This window comes from Athene noctua, chromosome 5 (genome assembly GCF_965140245.1).
Source record: "Athene noctua chromosome 5, bAthNoc1.hap1.1, whole genome shotgun sequence".
Taxonomy (NCBI): Eukaryota; Metazoa; Chordata; class Aves; order Strigiformes; family Strigidae; genus Athene; species Athene noctua.
In genome coordinates, this window is record NC_134041.1 from 53,933,342 (window position 1) to 53,951,785 (window position 18,444).

The following is an 18,444-nucleotide window of genomic DNA, read 5'->3' on the forward strand; positions in this document are numbered from 1 at the left end:
AGTTTACCTTATTATTTCTGAAAGCATAATAAAAACAGCTGGAAATATCACACATCTTAAAGACTGCTGTTTTGAGAAACCTCCCTGCCAATCCCCATTCTTACTAAAAATCTCCAAGAATTTATTGCTCTAAAGGTTATGTGTACCTACCAAAGTAAATCTTATCTAAAACAGGGACCATTAGTTCAATTTTCTGATTACTGCAGTGCAACACAAGTGAAACAGGAAGGCTGGAGTGCTCATTTACCCATAACTATCTGCTACGCTCTCTCTGTTCATCTTCATATTTACCTTTAAGGCCAGCAGAACCTGGGGGACCAGGTGGCCCTGGAGGACCTGGCTCACCAACACCACCTGCAGAGTAAGAGCATGAATAGATACTGTAGAATACAATTGTGATACTATTTTTTCATTATCCCATCTTCTGTTATTCTTTCTCTAGCAAGTGTCATGAATAATCTGTTGGTCAGTTCAGAACACCCAAATAAGCATGCTTGTCCAAGAAAAAAATCCCATCTCATTGGGCTTTAGGATGAGTAAGACAAATTCCCCAGATTTGGTGACCTGGATAACTGGGAAGATGACCTTGATACTACGTGCTTTTGATTCTGCCAGGCTCAAACCTGACTGGCACTGAGACCTGGCAAACCAAAACAAACTTCGTTTATGCACTGTAAATTTGGCAGAAAAAAATCCCTTAGGCCAGATTTGTCTGGGCTGAGAAATGTCTGACATGAAATTTGGTTTTGAATAACCAAATCAAATTCTATCACTGAGGTGTTTCATAAATTGTGACCAAACTCTAGCTTTTGTCCATCTCTACTTTATCCAAGAATGGGACACCTAGTTCCTACCTCTGTCTCCTTTTTCTCCAAATCCAGGTGGTCCAGGCTCCCCTCGAGGTCCTGGTAGACCTTCTCGACCTCTTTGTCCCATGGGACCTTCCATGCCAGGATCACCTAGAGAAAACAAATGCCTGTAAAAAAACATACCTATGGGAGGCCTTGGGCAAGAGGATCCATGGCCACCTCTGTGGGGGAAGGAAATGATCACACCAACCTGGTGTCTGTATTCCCATGACATCTGTTAACCAGTTGTGAGAGACACAGCATTGACAGAGATGCTTACCCATGCTGCCTTTCTGTCCTTTTGGTCCTTCTGGTCCTTGGTGTCCAATTGGACCAGGAATGCCTGGAAAGAAAAATACAACAGATGTTCAGGATCCTTGCTTGTGTAGCATGAAAGAATAACATGCAAATTAGGGGAGCCTGAAGCCCAGAGGGATCCATCAGCTGGGGTAAAGAACATATTATTTCAAAGGTGGGTACTTGAACAGGGATGTCTTAAGAAGAACACAATAAATATAAGAGCACAAGGAAGTTGGGCCAAGTATTTATGCAGCTTTAGGACGCTGTCAAAGGTAGGCTGGGATCTTCACAACCCCAAATTAGGCATGTTCAACTAAGTGGAAATCAGGCTGAGGCCTTGCTTGTAACCAAGTCTCTGAGCTGTGTCTGTAGCTCAGCGCCAATGTATTAATCAAGTGACTTAGTCTATGCCAAATACTGACTCTTTAGAAAACCACCTTGAGCCAGGTTTGAGCAGTGCCTACAGTAATGTCACTAAATGTGCTCCCTCAAAGGGGAGCTGTACTACTGCCCACCTGGGACACCAGGAAGTCCTCGCTCTCCTGTAAAGAGAAAGAAATAGAGAGTCAGTGGGGAACAAGTCTTCCCTGTTTGACACTTTGCCTGACACTCACCCCTCATAAAAAATGGGTTTATGTTCCTGGTGTGTTTACAAGTTCTACTGTCTCCAGGAACGCCACATTGGCCCCTTTGTAATTATGCAACGGATTGAATAATGTACACCACACAAAATCCTCTGAAGAACTCTGTGATTAAACCAGGCAGAGCTTGGCTTCAGTAATGACTTTCATGCAAGTGAAAGAAATTTCTAGATTCAAAGTGAGATCTATCATCTCTTCTACTGTGAACTCTGAAATTGTCTTTGCCTGGGAGAAGAGCAAAAAAACCCAACCATCACAACAGTATCTGAACTACAGAATGCATCAGCTTCTCTAACTTCTGGAGTAACAAAAATCCATTCACTACCCAGGCCCTGTGCCAGGCTGCCAATCTACCTGAGAAAGCAGGTAACTCCAGACTCACCTCTGGGACCTTGCATTCCCATGTCACCTGAGAAAAGAAGAAAGAAAAATAAAATCAGGAGAGATCCTGGAGGTATTTCCAATGATTACTCATTAATTTTGTTTTTCTAGTTGCTTTCCCACCTTCAAAGAAACATGAAGGAGTTTTGCATGAACAGGGACACTTCACACTTGAATAGTGCAGGATCAGACCCATCCCACTAGTGGCAAACAGGATCTGGCCTTTCATACCAGCACAATGCAAGACTGGGCCTCCTGTATTAGTTCTGCATGTGATCAGGGCCTCTACAGTTTATGCAGCAAACCATCAGGACTACGGAAGTGATTGTCCCCCTGTACTCAGCACTGGTGAGGCCACTGTTTGAATACTGTGTCCAGTTTTGGGCCCCTCGCTACAAGAAAGGCATTGAGGTGCTGGAGCATCTCCAAAGGGCAACAAAGCTGGTGAAGGGTCTAGAGAACAAGTCTTATGAGAAGCATCTGAGGGAACTGGGGTTGTTTAGCCTGGAGAAAAGAAGGTTCAGGGAAAGCTTTATCACTCTTACAGCTACCTGAAAGGAGGTTGTAGTGAGGTGGGTGTCAGTCTCTTCTCTGAAGGAACAGGGAACAGGACAAGAGGAAATGGCCTCAAGTTGTGCCAGGGGAGGTTTAGACCAGATATCAGGAAAAATGTCTTCACTGAAGGGGTTGTCAAGCATTGGAACAGGCTGCCCAGGGAAGTGGGGTTGAGTCACCATCCGTGGAGGCATTTAAAAAATGTGTAGATGTGGTGCTTTAGGGACATGGTTCAGTGGTGGACTTGATAGTGGTAGGTTAACAGTTGGACTCGATGATCTTCAAGGATCTTTTCCAACCCAAATGACTCTATGATTCTCTTTGTTCAACTATAAACCAGCTTCATCTTTTTCACTTGCCCCCTGTGGCAACATCCACCCCAAACTCATGCATTGCCAGAGCCAAGAAATAGGACAGGGGAAAAGAAGGACTATACGGCTGTACCTTTCTCACCAGGTTCTCCTCTCTCCCCTCGGAAGTAGCCTGTAACAGGAAGTGAAGAGGCTGTTAAAGTGCATTATACATCAGAATAGCTACTCATTTCACGTACAAGGATCATTCTATTTGGATTTTGAGGCTGCAGGTAGTACAGGCTATCAAGCACAGCATGGTTTTGTAAGTAGTTTCCTCAGCAAATTTGCTTTTGCCAATCCATGAGACTTCTGAAGCTGGGAGAATGTAGGCTCTTCTGTTCTTAACCTATTTCCATCATCTGCTAAACAGAAGTAAATCATCTTTCCCTTGCTAACAAATGCAGCATGAGAAATAAAGTGTCAGTTCATTTTTCTGTGTAGTTCTTTCAAAATGGAAAACTCACTTGCTACAGCAAACATGATAGGTCCTGGCCAGGATGGCATGTCTACAACCTCCTTTCTTCTCCCTTTTCTGCTGGCTTTAAGGGATGCACCACCAGTGTTAGTGGTAGCACTCTGAGCTCCAGCACAGCCTGTCTGTGAAGACAGGTGAGGGCACTATTTTTGACAGACTTTACTGCACTCCAGAAGTCCTGGTCTTAGGCCCTTGGGCAAGGAAATCCTCCCACTCCCCTTTAAATAATCTGGTCTCACACAGCATCACAGACATTGACTCTGCTCACCTCGTTCCATTTCTTTGTTCAGTCTGTTCTTCACCATCAACCAGACTGACTCTTCATTTTCATAAGCAAAGGTTGAGGAGGGTGAAATACCATGAAGAAAGTCTACTCTTGAAACATCCTTTTCTAATTTTGAATTCCCTTGGTTAATTGCCAGGAGGCCACCATTGATTTTTTCCAGGTTTTCCACACGAGATTTCAGTTTTCTCACTTCTTCCGCTGGAAGGTTAAAGTAAAATGCTAGGGAACATGCTGCCACAGATGCATGCCTGAAATACCTACTTCTAACAGCAGGGACAAGGTAACTGTGTAAAATAGCTATGGCCACTGAGTTTTGCAGGATTGGTCTTTGTTTTGCTAGCAGGGATATCTGGAGTTTAAATGACAACTTTGGAATCTGTTAGTTTCTGAGAAGTAAGACCTCAGATCTCAGGAGTTTTCCTATCCTACTCACCCCAAGACTATATAACCCCTTATCAAAGGTTTATATTCCTTATCCATTCTTCCTGTCCATTTGTAATATCTTAGTGGCAGTCACTATCGAGCTGAATGTTCTCTGGCTTGATATCTCTGGTACTTGGTCTCTTTGTCAGCTTATACCCTCTGCTGTTCTAACCCATTTAACATTTTGTTTCTCAGTTATTTCTTACCCAGAGCAATGAGTCCAAAAAGCAATCCAAGGAGAAGCAACCAGGCCAGAAGCAAACCCAGGAGCCACTTCCACCAGCTACAGCAGGAACGACAGGGACACCAGGATGGTGCTGATCCAATTGCACCCCCTGCATCACCATTTCGTATTTCTGGAAGAGGGAAGGGGCAGTCTCCTGGTTAGTGAAGAGTTCCTTGATTCAGAGTCAAGAATCTCTTAGAATAAGGACACCAAGGTTTGTCCCATTATACAAAGGGCTATAAAGAAAAATCTTTGCACCCTACTCTGCACATGGTGGGTGTATTTCTAGTCTCTGTGGAAGCTGGGAAGAGCATTCCCAGTAGGAATTCCAACAGGGGACAACACTCAGTGTGTTTTAAAATAACAGCTGAAAAATGTGATCCCCTTGGGGTCAATTGTTTGTATAGTTTTAAGCCATAAATGACAGCAATAGCCAGCATGGTTTGTGTGAGACCTCTCTTCTGGATAAATCTGTCCTGGTAGCAGGATGCAGCTGTACTGTCAGCTACCTGATTTTCTCCAGCAACAAAAAAACACCCCAACTGCCCACTTATCCACAAGCAAATCACTGGTACCAAATTTTCTGGCATGTGCTCTGCTCATTACAGACAGAGTAGTCTCCTGAATATTCCCTCCCTGCACAGAGATCACTCATGTCACTCAAGAACAATTGGTTTTTTGTATATTGTGCTTTGGTGCTTTTCCCAATGAATGTCTGAATTGCATCACTTACCTGCGTAAGTGGCTTTGTCCCTTGTTGGCACAGATTTCAGTCCTCCTGTTTTAACAGGAGTAAAAGAGGTTTTAACAGTCTTTCCATCATGATTAAACTTAGACCATGGTGTTGAAAGGGGAAGGTAGTAACAGAGGCAGAAAGAGAAAGTTCTATTGCATTTTCACAGGGACAAACTTACCATTTGCATCTGATTTTAGGCCCGTATCTGTAGCATAAGAGGAGGAAAATCCCTGCTTCTCTTTCTTCAGGGTGTCTTCTACAAAGGATCCTGAAGAGCAACCAAATATAATTAAAAACATTACACAAGGAGTTCAACCAGGCCTACCTTCTTTCATTGGCAAAAGGCATATATTTTTTATTAGGAAGATACAATAGCTCTTCCTGTTTAAACCAGATCCAGATTTTTGCTTTCAAAGTTCCTGAACTTTGTGAAATATTCCAAAGCATACTACGGAGCTTCAAATGCAAAAGCTAGACCTAGATTGCAGCTGACACGGTTAAAGGCTAAGTGCCTGCCAGAGCTTCTTGTCCGGCTTGCAGGGGTTTGAGTCAGGTGTAGTGTCCTGAACTCTGAAATCCCCTTATGATCAGTCTCCACTTCTCGGCCCTCAGCATATCCATGTGTCCTGAAGAAAAGTTACCTCCGTTAAGCCCAGTGGAAGAGGCACTAAAGACCTTCCCACTGTCCTTTGTCATGATCAAGAGCTCCATCTCCTTCTTCGCTGGGGCATTCTCCTTCTCCAGCAGCAGGAACTTGCAGTCTTTGCGTAGAATGTCATCTCCCTGGGAGCTCAGAATGGTTCCCCCTAGAATATTGGTAAAGAATGGGAAAGAGGAGGAGATGAGTGTGGGTACACTGAGTGATAACTATAAGCCATAACACTTGTTCTTTGAAATAGTTAGTCCCATTGTGACTGGGGTTGCCACTACTATAAACACCCAGAGAGAGACACACTGGTCGCTGAAGCTAAGACAAGAGCTGTGCATGTTGTTAGATTTCTTTAGAGTTGTGTATTTCACTAGCAGGGGAGCAACTGCTACCAGAAATTGAGAGCATCTGGAATTCAACTACATATAGAAATTATTTAATCAATGGCCTCTTTGCTTCTCAAACACACTTTAGAATCATAGAAACTCAGTCTGAGAGAGACATTCAAGGGTCATCAGAGCCAGCACAGCTCAAGCTGAGGAGCACCTTTAGCAGATCTACTCTGTCAAGCTCAAAGCACTCCATATCCTTGGGAGCCAGGCATGCTTACGAGGCATTGAACTGTAGCTTACTGAGGTTTGGCACAGGCCAAATAAGGCTCAAAAAACATCACTGTGTTCATCCTTCTGCCATTAGGCAGTATCAAGTATGCCTGGAATGGTGTACAAACTGAACTAGCACACAAATTGACACAACTCTGAAAATCAGTATAACCAGAATGATTATTATTCCATTATTCTAGCACAAACCCAGAGTAAACTTGTATTAGAAATGTCATCATAACTTCTGTGTTATTTACATCTATTTTTAAGCCTCATCTTTGGGAGTCCTTGGATTACAAAAGAAACATGGCTTCCCTTACACAAAAAATAAAAGACTAATTTATATCTCTCAGAGATTCAGAAAAAAGCTGGAAAAGATGAATCCCAGCTGTTCAAGGACAAAAGGCCAATGGAAAGACCTCAACTTCTCTCATTAAAAAAAAGTCATCTGATGAATTTCGAGTGGTTGAGGCTGATAATACTGCAAAATGATGTTTAAGAGCAACCTTGCAAACATTTTGGCTTCAAATAAAGCATAATTTCACACGTGATCTTCTATCCATTTACCTGCTTATTGAACAGAAATAGCTGCAATTAAATCATCAGGTTACCACAGAGTGGGGCAGATCTGAATCAGACCATCTCATTTGCTCATTCTTAGCTTCTGACTCATTTGCTTTCTTTTCAGAAGAGTAGTGGTAGGAGACTTGGCTCGTGACAATCCATGCTCCCAAGGAGCCAGGTGTTAGTGTCACTCAACTTGCTGAACCTCTAACTCATTTTTATCACGATATGCTTGTACAAGGCCATGCCTAAACAACAGTGAATGACAAACTCACCTGCTGAGGAGGACACACCAGTACTTGCCATGGTGTTACTCTGAGAAGTGTTCTTCAGCCCATATGCTGCAACAAAAAAATTCAAGAATGAAAGAGAGGAAGGATAACAAGGTATCTACACATACCAACCTTGGGCTCCACACAATTTAAAAACTCTTTTCTCATTCAGGCTACCTAGGACAACTCAAACAAGCAAGGGCTTCCCCAGCAAGCAAATCTCCAGTGCTTACATAGGCACTGGGAGCTGTTCTGCACAGGCAAAGCAGAGGAAATGTTCCTCAATATCCCCTTATACCACATTGCTTCACACAATAAGATGATAATGAAGGAGTCTGTCAATATGAACTTTCTAGTCACTATAGAAAAGGTGGGAGAGGAAGCACACAATGGTGACCCTCACACTTTCTCTAGGCTTCAATTGTTGCTGACCTGCAGAGGCTGCAGTAGCATTCTGGGTCAGGGTTGAAGAGCTTGGAGACAGGTTGTTTTGAACTCCAAACACTGCAAAGAAAAACATTACAATGGGAGTTATAGGAATCCTGCAGTGCAGGTGGTATTCTGGCTAAAACCAACACAAACCCAATGATAATAATGACAACCTCTCCCATGAAATTTTGCCAGCTGGCTGGAGACATCACAGACCTAAGCTTTCTGTTCAAAGATCTTCCTTATACTTATAAAATGGTATTTTCACTAGATCATTTTTCTGTAAGTTATTATTGGCCCAGTACAATAATGGCGACCACTTTAAAATACTATCTCAAGTTAGATTGCAAGGCCACTCTTATGGCTGCATGGACATTTCTCCAGGTAGGGCACTTGGGAAAAAGGTAATTTTGGAAAACCGGCTTGGTCTGACTAAGGGAAATTTAAGCAGACAACTGCACACAGTATGTGTCAAAGTACTGTCCAGACAGAAGCAAATGGCTTGGAAGGTGGCACCTTTGGTGCCAGACTCCAGACTGCTCTCATACAGCCTGCTCTCTTTGCAGGCCTAGTCAGAGACCCTGTATGATGGCACTGTGATGTGTAGACACAGTGTGTGTGACTGTGAAAGATAAGTGGTTTAGTGACATTGAAGACAGTCTGCCAGCAGCCCCAAGCCAGGTGAGGCAAAGGGAAATTACAAGGAAAACTGACAGAGGAGTAATGGACCTTTATGGATTAGGACACATGAGTTTATTTTTTAAGGAATTATCCTGAGCAGTTCTAGGGAAGAAACAGGCTAGTCTAACAGATGTCTTTCAAAAAACTAAATATTCTCCTTGGAAAATCTCTAGTTTTCCCTGCCTCCCAGACACCAATAGTCAGGAATTAACACCAGCTATACTGGGCTGACTCAGAATAAATTCATCATAAACAAAGAATAACTGGGGTATGCAGAGAAGCTGCTGACATTAGATGAGGAAGAGAAGAGAAATGGAGTGATATAGGTGTTATTCCATTGTACATGTCTGCCAGGACTGTGGTGCTGTGAAAGTGTGAAGGGAAAAAGAAAAAAATCTGACCTGTAGAGGAAGTGCTCAGGCCTGCATTCAGAGTATGATTGCTGGGAGCCAGGTTATTTGGAACACCAAAAACTGCAAAAAGAGGAAGTGAAATGTTATTGCTTCTCTCGAATCAGAAATCCAGCACCCAAAGGTCAGTGGCAGAATCACAGAAATTAAGTGACTTGGAAATGCAGTTAGTGAAAATGCACAATAACTGTAGAGAGGAAAAATCTTGAAAATTGTGACACCAAACCACTCTTTTAATGAACTGACAAAGGGGAGAAAATCCCACATCAGACAAGTTGCAATCATGAGACAGTGTGAGAAAGCAAAGCTTTTAATAGTATGCTACCATAAAGTTTACTGTGTTTTTTCTCTGCAGCTGGGAAATGCAGTGTCCCCAGCATTTAGAAGTGGGCCTTACAAAGTGTAAGCACACTCAACACTTATTGATTACATCTTTAGTGTATGAGGACTGAAGGGTTAGGCCCAGTCCTTCTTACAATGGGCCAGGATAATCCAACGTTAAGTAGAGTCTGAAACTAGCTTTGAGAGGGAATGTGAGACTGATCTTACTGATAAAGCTATCGACAAAGTTTAGTGACAGATCAGGCAGTCAGGACAATAGATCTTCACAAAGAAGGATTTTCAAATGCAGTCAGTGTAGAAACAGGGAGCACCAAGTTACAGAAAACCAGAGAAAATTCAAGCATATCTCCTGCCATCTCTGTTCTTCCATCATTTTAGTTCTTGCTGTGCAAAAAAAAGGACTGCTGTTGACCCAGTTTCAGCATGGAGTTACATCCTTCAAGCCTGGGCAGTCCAGGGAGCATACCTGATCCCGTAGAGTGAGACATAGCATTGATCAAGGAAGAGCTGTTGTGGTATCCACCAAGGGAAGATCCAGCAGGCAGAGTGGATGACCACATGTATGAAGGGTGGCCAGTATTCACTATGGTTGTATCATATGTCCCTGACACTGTAAAAAACCCAAACAAACAGAAGTGGTTTTCAATGAGACCAGGCTTTTGACTTAGCATGAATTACAGTTTTACCTGACAAAAAACTTCATCTGCCTTAAATTTCAATTATCCTTGTGGAGCCAACACAACGACTCCAGGTTAACACGGTATAACTGATCTCAAATGCCAGCTGATTACAGCCCACCTGAATTCTAACCAATTGAATAAAGATTGACCTGACAGCATGATCATTCACAAAACACCCTGAAGAGATTTCATCTCTTGTAGATGCTATGATAACAGAATAAAATACTTCGGTCCGCCATTCTGTTAACAAATTATCATGGGCCATGGGATGTATGACTTTTGCTTCCCACATACGGCTCTGATACATTCACTAGTGTATTGGACTAAAATTCCCAGTTTTAGACAGGTTTTGAGCCATGTGCAAGAAAAAAGGTATTGCTTGTTCCTAGATACTGGTGGAGGACAGTGGAGTGAATGTGAATACCACTGCCTCGAGCACTGTGGTGAGCCTTATAAATAATAAAAGCTGGTTATAGTATTTTAAGTACCACTTCTATTATCATCATGTTATAGTGATCTCTGAACCATGTGGTATGACCAATAAAGCAAACAAACACTGGCCCAAATGTTGTCTTCAGTGCTTTCTCCATCTTGTTTCGAGATCAGCAATCAAATCACTCTAAGACATATTTGCCTAGAGCTCTTGTCTCTGCCAGAACCACCTCTGAATTAAAGCTGGTGGCAGCAGGAACTGGCTTATTTTTATGGAGATTAGACAACTCATTAGAAAGCTACCCAAGATGGCTCTTGTTAGGGCAACATCTTGACAGCCCTCCTGCATTCTGACCCTTTTTCTGTATTGCCACCACTGTCTGGGACAGAGACCATGTATTCTTACTTGGATGTTCTTAGCAACTGCGTATTTTTATGGCACATAATGTTTGGAATGGCTCCAGCATTGCTCAACATCCTCTGCCAAGTACCTGACTGAGAGCTCTCAGTAACCATCTTTGTCTCCACCACAGCCTTCTTCGGTATTGGAAGCGTACTTGACGGTGACCGAGTAGGGCTGCAGCTGGCTGATCGACTTCCTTTCAGCAAACGTTTCACATCATCCAACTCTGTCCCTGTCAGGAAAAGCAAGTGTCCAGACTCACCCAAAACCCACTGTTTCATTGATCTGTAATCTTGCCCTGCCTAAGTTATTCAGTAGAATTTACCCGTGAGTGTCTATGACATTGTACTTTCTGGAGGTGCCACTTGATAACAAAGCTTCAGGGCCTCATTTCTGAGACTAAGTACAACAACATCCTTGCAAGACCACCACCTAACCCACAGCATGCTTTCTTGCTCAGAAAGGGGGAGACAAATGAACGTTCTTAACAGGAAAAAAGGAATGACATGCTGCTACTTGTCATCGTGAGGGTTGGGTCCCAGAGACACTGCAGACACACCCAGAGCAGTAACACCCTCTCTCTTATACCTGATCCCCCTGGAATGAAAGCCATGGCACTTACATCTGCCAGAGGGAGATGCGCTCTGCAGTCGGACTCGTATTTCACTCTCTGGGAAGAGAAAAAGCAGATCATGAATATGGAGCAATATGTATTTGTGCCCTGGGCTGGGAATGAATCTTTAGGCTGAAGTGAATTCCTTCCTTCTTGCTGTCTATGTTCCATCTTGATGTCTTGCTGCTTGATCTGAGCAGCACTCATGGCCCATGTGAACTGGTTCTAAATTGGTTTGAGTGACTTTTTGTTTTGGGGTCACATTTTGATACTTTTAATTCCAGAGAGCTGCATTATCCTCATTGAGGGCCTCTGTTGAAAACAATAGCATTTTCACTGCCTGACATACAGAAGGCCTTATTATGCAGTCCTCAGTCACATTGATATTCCCACTCATCACTATTATTGTTATTGTCTTTCTGGACAAAAACCTAGAGAGCCAAAATAAAGCTTACCTAAATACACAAATTCCCTACTACTGCTTGGGTAGAATTCACAGAGTCATCTCTACAATGGGCTGTATGATTTAGTCTCTTACAACCTGCTGACTTCCATTTTGGCTCACTGAACGTAACCAGGCCAGTTGTAAGCCAACATTCTCACCAGGTACTCGATTCCTGATTACTGACTTTTACTGTCCAGCACAGGAGACTATAGAGTTAATGTGATTTCGTTGGGGCAAGCCTTTAAACTTGCTGCCCACAAGCAAACTGGTCAGCCAGGACATGCAATACACACTCCTCAAGATGAAATTTGACAGTGCGTGCACTATAAAACAAACACTAGCTTTGGCACTCATGTGGAGAAGCTGATGGATTGGAATTATTTTCTGAAGTAATATGAGAAGCTGGAGCTGATTCTCTGGTGTCTGTTTTATTATGTATGGCCTCGTTCTGCTGGGAGCTCAGGTACGTAGTGTACTAAAGGAAATTGTGAAGATCTGAGGTAGAATAATTGGTAACTGTGACACTCCAGGAGGAGTGTGCAAGAGCACACTTTGATTTATATCCACTGCTAAAATTAACTTGGATAAAGTGACATTATAGTTTTCTCTTCAAGCAACTGGGAACAGATATTACACTCTTACAGAGCAATATAATTCTGCTTTCTCCAACGCTGTTAATAAATTATTAGAAAAGCTGAATGATTTAAACAATGCAGAGCTTTACAGCGAGCTGGCTAAACAGACCACAGCAAGTCCACAATTTCCTCACCATCTCTTTTCCACCAGTGTGAGATCATTTCAGGGTACGGCCTTATGGTTTGTAAGATAGATTGCAGTAGGAGGAACATGAATACAATTACTGTAAATATGTCAGAGGTGGGTCAAAGAGCATGGATGGACTGAGTTTATGCTAGTGAACAGACAAGATGGAAAACTGTGTCCTATGGCCCCTGATGTCCAGGTCCCTGGGTAGATCCTCCTTTCTGACACAGTCCAAACCACCATGACCATCACTAGGGTCAATTTTTACTCCAAGCTTGTTTAAACAATAGTTTACAGATAAATAGTTCACATCTGCAGTGGTGTAAATCCACGTACCTCATCTGACTACACTTAAACTGATACACATCTCTACACTTAAACTGATTATTCCAGCTAAGGAATGGGTCCATTTAACCACCTTGAATCATACTGAAGAAAACAAAGGAGGCTTCTAAAAGAACAGCATCACTCACCTCGACTTTGGCTTCTCCCTCTCGTGGAGGCAGATGCTGTGAACAGCAATGAGAGAAAAGCAGTATTAGGCTTCACTGCCTGTGACATCTCTGAAAATGAACACACAGATCTTGCTCAGAGTGTTCAGATTCAGATAGTGACCTTTACTTGGGGCACAATGGGGGGAATTGAACCCTTAGAGTTTTTACCAGGTCTCCTTGAGATCATAAGGTATCTTAAAGAATCAGTAGCACCTTTAGCATTTCTGGGCCAACTGCTGTTTCTTTTTGTACACATAAATGCTCATAAATGATCTCCCATTTCAACAGACCAAAAGGAAGCTAATAGGCCTGTTTATCTCACTGACCAAGGTTGGACACTGTGAAACCCTGCCTCCTCTCTGAGCCAGAAAGACAGCCTGATCATATTGTTTCACTCTGCACTGACTAAGACAGGCAGCTCAGAGTCTGGACAGGGCAAGCTCACTTCTGACAATGTTTGGTGTAAATATCACTTGACAGACAGTTCATCTTTCCATATAAGCATGTTGAAGCCTAGAAAAGAGCTACTGGAAAAGTATACCCAGCAATGGCTCAAAATCCTTAAAGTCTGGGTTTTCTTGCTTGAAGCTGTTCTACCAACTATGGTGGGGTGGGGGGAATGTTATGAAACATCCCATGTCTATGTTCTCCTGTCCATGTCCTATTCCATATGGGGAGCATCACAAAAGCAGTTGAGGGTAGCAAATACGCAGTATGCACCCTCTGTTTGAGTATGTATCAGCTAGAGACCCTGCTGTCAGCTGTTAATGTAAATTCCAAACAACTCCTCCAAAGTCATGGAGCTGTACTGGCTGCCCAGCACAGAGGTAGCATAGGTAGAGTAAGACACAGCAATGTGCAAAAAGCCACCATAGTCACCAACTCACATGACCTTGCCATAATGTTCAGAGGAACAGCTCTAAAAAGAACATACCGAACTCTTTTCTGGGAAACTCAGGAGAAGAATTGGCACTGGAGCTCCCTGCAAAGAACAGAAGGTGTTCATTAATACTTTGCACAAGATCATTAAAAGCTTTCAAAACATGTCTTCCTGGTAACTGTCTAATCCCAGTGGGCAACAAACATTTACATTTAAAAAAGAAGCTATTCAAGCTTACGTGAAAGAGCTGCTAATGTCTTTCAACAAAAATATGCCACAGCTCCTTTTAGGAATGAGCATTACTATAAATAGGACTTAATCGTTAAAATGTGTCCCTGATGGCTTATTTCCTAGCAAAACCACAGTGGGATTCTTGTGCTATTTGGGACAATCCTGCATTAATATGACCTCAGAGTGCACTATACATTGTCTCCTTTCTATAGCATGTTCTGTGATACCTTCATATGTTGCATGGCGGTTGACATAGGTTTTTCTTTCAAATGTTGAGCCAGGTGATTTGGTGAGAGTAGAGCTGGGAGACTGGGTTTGTCTGTAGCCAGAGGATGATGATGATGAATTCAGTCTACCACTTCCACCTACAGGTAAAACAAAACATCCTCAGCAGATTGAAGATATGTCCTGGATGTACACCCTGGATCCCTTGAATGCTTTTTGTTACCGTCTTCTGAGCTGGACAAATTTGCCTTGGTACCTCAACAACTAGAGATGGGCAAAGAACCACACTTGGGTCTAACTCTGACTGTCCTCAGCATTCACCGAAGAGAAAAGTATTGGTTATCTTTGTGGTTTCAAAACAAATCTTGCCAATGATAAATGAAGGTTTTGGCCTAGGGCTATTAATGAGCCATCTCCCCTAGGCAGAATATTCAAAACAACATCCCCATTCAAAACTCATAAATCTGGCTCTGGATGGTGCTGGGTTTTGATTTGGATACAGATTCACCTGTAAACTCAAGTGTTATATGACACAGGCCACAAAAATTGGGAGATTGTTAAGCTAAACTCTTAAGTGCTGAAGGATGCAGTTCATGAGATAAGGAAAAGCAGAGATGAGTCCACTTCCATTCCAAAGCAGCTATCCACACTCTCACTTCTGCCATGCAGCCTGAAGGGGTTTAGTGGCTCTTATATTTAGCCAGAGGAAAGAATTTCCCTTCCTAATTCACATCAGTCCTCTGGAGAAAGAACTGAGCAGCCATAATCAGTGTGTTCATACTCTTGTATGAGATCTAATGCTGGAGGATGATTAGAGTGCAGCAAAAAGGGGAACCCTGTGATAAAGTATATCTATGCTGATCAGCAGAATCAGACTGGGTGTTGTTTACCCATCACTGCAAAGAGAACATGCCCTTTTGATCTCAACAGTGTGTTTTCTTGCCAAATTTCCCCTCTACAAGGACCTGTTTTGCTCAGTAACTTTTCCACTTAATTCAGCAAAAAGAACTACTGTGACAAGTAGGCCTCTGTTGGAAGCATTCTGCAAGCAGAGTGGGAAAGCACAGATCAGAAAATGCTCTGTGAAACTTCAAGAATTCATTATCTCTGAAGTTCAGATTCTTTTCTCTTCCTCCATATACTGAAAAAAAAATAACAAGGGAGATGGCAGTCCTGCAGAGTCATCTGAGTTTGCAGGGCTTGGTTCAGTTCTCAGACTGGTGCCAGTCCAGCAATTAGACTGACATCTGCCCTCAGGCAAAGTGATCCCACACTCTGGCCTTTAATTGGTATGGAGGTGTCTGTCAGATCTATTGGGTATGGCTAATTCTCCTGTCGAGCTTCCAAGCTACACTTCACTCCCTTTGGTTTGTCAACTCTTTTGGAGCATGGAGAACGTCTTCTACAAAGATAGTTATACAGTCTGTCCCATGGGGGACAGAGAGAGGGGTGTGCCAGAAACCTGGCTAGGAAGCTTATTCTTCAGAAACCTTTACTATGACAATCTAACAGCTGGGCAAAGAATGCTGTCAGAGAAGAATTATGTTTTTATGGAGTAGACAGCACATACAGATTTAGCACATCCAGAAAATCTGGCAGACTGTTCAGAGTGCTAAGTCATGGACAAACACACACAAGAAAATATTTTCTAGAAAATTCTTTAATAGAATGCTATCCTCAGCAAGATCAACAAAAAGATCAACCCAAACCATCTTTTGAACAAAAATAGTCAGAAAGACTGTGATTTGGAAATCCTGAAAGAAGGGAAATTTTGTTTCCAAATTACTTCTTAACAACAGTGGGAATGGCATTTTTTGTTGTCCTTCTGCTGAAATCAGGTTTTCTCCGTGGAAAATTGGAACTTTGCCATTTACTCACCCATCCTCACACCCAACTTTAGTGAAGGAATACCTATGCTTTGAGTATTTGCCACTTTTACTTTCATAAACCCTGTTTTCCTTACCTCTGGCTCACCCTACTTCCCTACCCTGATTCTCTCTTCAGACCATTTATGCTGCATTTGCTCTCTGTTTCCTCACTGTACATTGCCTTCATTCCTTACTTGAAGTCACATAGCTGCTGCCATGGGTGTAAGTCCTCTTTTCCACTCCGCTCCCTCCAGTGTGGGATGATGTTTTGAGCCCACTGCTGCTCCCTCCTTCTGGAAGAGATGAGCACAAAATGAAACATTCTCTCAGGGTAAAAGATGAGAAGAGCAAGGACACTGCAAGACTGTCCTCACTCAATTACAAGTATAGCTTCATGTCTAGGAGATATCAGAACTGCAGAGAAGTGTCTTGGCAGAGCAGATAAGCATTCACACAGCAGACACAGCAGGTTTGTATTCAAGTTTTGTTCCATACATGGACTGAAGGATACTCTTGTTAACCCTCATCATAAATGAGATGATAGTGTAATTTCTTTCAAACCCAGCTGCAGAAAGCTAACCAAGAATATGCTGATATAAAGAGTATGAGGGATTCTTCCCTATTTGGTACTTGTATTTTCCAGGACATCTGATATTACTCAAATCACCCTTGACATCTGATATTACCCAAAAAAAATCAATCACTGTTGTCAACTGGATGACAGGGGAATACACTGCAGCCCCAGCAGTGGAGGCTGCAGACCCATCACTTTTGACCCTTGTCCCCAAGAGACAGTTACCACTGGAGACCCTATATCTGGGCTTAAGTCCTTGGAGAGTTTGGTTTACCAGTCTTAGTGGACTGTGCGGCTTTGTTTCTGACAATACCCAGACAGCTCCCCACATACTGCTCCTTCTCTCCACTAACAAGTATTTTGGGAGAGACATTTCTGAAAATAGCTTCTCTTTGGGTACAAGTCTTTCTGCACCAAGACCTGCTGCATCCAGGGGTTTATGGAAATAATGTAGTCAAATAGCACAGAAAGGGACAGAACAATGACTGATAATTACTTACTGGGTGGCAAGGACGTCAGTCTTGTGGTTACAGTCTCTGTGATAACTGAGGAAAGAAAGTATAGCCAAACAAGATCAATGTTCTACTTAATTTCCATGGATGAGCATGACTCATTCAAAGAAGATCAACTCATTTAAAGTAAGTCTCTTAAGACCACACTGTATGGGGGCTGCAGTCTCATTAACACAAAATGCTGTGTGTTTGTTTGCAGGCCTTTCTAACTCTATAGTAACTAAGAACATCACTGCCCTGAAAGATTTTTTTTTTTCTTTACGAGATCCCTGTAAAACAGGGAAGTATTATAATTTCTGGGCATTTCTCAACCACAGCCATTCCTGTAACAGCAAAGCCCATGGTCAGACCCATTACTAGCTTCCTACTAGCTAATTCCCATAATGCCAGCAGGAAACTTGGTCTTGGTTTTACACACAGCCAAAAAAGATATGTAAAGAACATTTTCTAGGCCATGCAGAGCATTGATAGGCAGGAAGCGAATCCAAATGTCTGCACTACTGGCTAGAAGTGTAACCACAAGGCAATCACCTGTGGTTAAATGACCAGGTCATGCTACATATCCCTAAATGTCTGATCCTGGCCCATTCTAATCCTTATTCTGACTTCAGCAGAGTCCAAGGACAGGTGCAGAATTTAGTCAGCATTCAGTCCCTTACAAAACAGGGCAACCGCTTCTGGGATTTTTGTGGTGTGACATAAAAATAAAAAATGTTCTTACGTCTTTCAGTAACTTCTGATCCATCTTGCCTCGTTTTCTTTGTTACAGAATCCATACCATTGCCACCTGCAGGGAAAGCAGAGAGACTGCACTCACAACTCTGAGAATAGCAGGAGATGACAACAGCTCCCCACAAATCCCACCACTTTTCTCCCTTCAGCTGGGGACTAGACTGCCTGGAAGACATCTAAGCCAGGGATTTTACAGTGCCTTTCTAGAGCCATGTGAGTATTACTAATAGATCAGCACCACTTGCCTACTGGATGCTGCACAATGCAGCAGAGCTGAAACAGCAGGAGGGCTTGTAAAGACAACAGGTGAGGTAGGGGCAATTGAAGCAAATCCACTCAGTGCTGGAGAAGTTTAGACCTGAATTTATACGCAGACTTTGTGTCACTATTCTATGGTCTCCAGCTGTCCTCCTATAAAGG

General features: G+C 42.7%; 1 protein-coding gene across 1 annotated transcript in view; it reads right to left on the reverse strand.

Moving 5' to 3' along the window:
* COL17A1 (collagen type XVII alpha 1 chain) overlaps positions 1-18,068 on the reverse strand; it is a 36,394-nt gene extending 18,326 nt beyond the window's left edge. Inside the window, exons 1-23 of the mRNA XM_074908446.1 lie at positions 18,014-18,068; positions 17,281-17,325; positions 16,401-16,499; positions 14,341-14,478; positions 13,937-13,984; positions 12,982-13,017; positions 11,311-11,358; positions 10,777-10,920; positions 9,640-9,783; positions 8,823-8,894; positions 7,744-7,815; positions 7,315-7,380; positions 5,866-6,030; positions 5,403-5,492; positions 5,222-5,266; positions 4,469-4,618; positions 3,822-4,037; positions 3,170-3,208; positions 2,172-2,198; positions 1,664-1,690; positions 1,129-1,191; positions 855-959; positions 292-354 (exon numbers count right to left, since the gene is read on the reverse strand). Coding sequence (XP_074764547.1) covers positions 292-354; positions 855-959; positions 1,129-1,191; positions 1,664-1,690; positions 2,172-2,198; positions 3,170-3,208; positions 3,822-4,037; positions 4,469-4,618; positions 5,222-5,266; positions 5,403-5,492; positions 5,866-6,030; positions 7,315-7,380; positions 7,744-7,815; positions 8,823-8,894; positions 9,640-9,783; positions 10,777-10,920; positions 11,311-11,358; positions 12,982-13,017; positions 13,937-13,984; positions 14,341-14,478; positions 16,401-16,499; positions 17,281-17,325; positions 18,014-18,068 — 1,957 coding nt within the window. The remainder of the gene's footprint in view (positions 1-291; positions 355-854; positions 960-1,128; positions 1,192-1,663; positions 1,691-2,171; positions 2,199-3,169; positions 3,209-3,821; positions 4,038-4,468; positions 4,619-5,221; positions 5,267-5,402; positions 5,493-5,865; positions 6,031-7,314; positions 7,381-7,743; positions 7,816-8,822; positions 8,895-9,639; positions 9,784-10,776; positions 10,921-11,310; positions 11,359-12,981; positions 13,018-13,936; positions 13,985-14,340; positions 14,479-16,400; positions 16,500-17,280; positions 17,326-18,013) is intronic.
* Between the last annotated feature and the right edge of the window lie 376 nt (positions 18,069-18,444).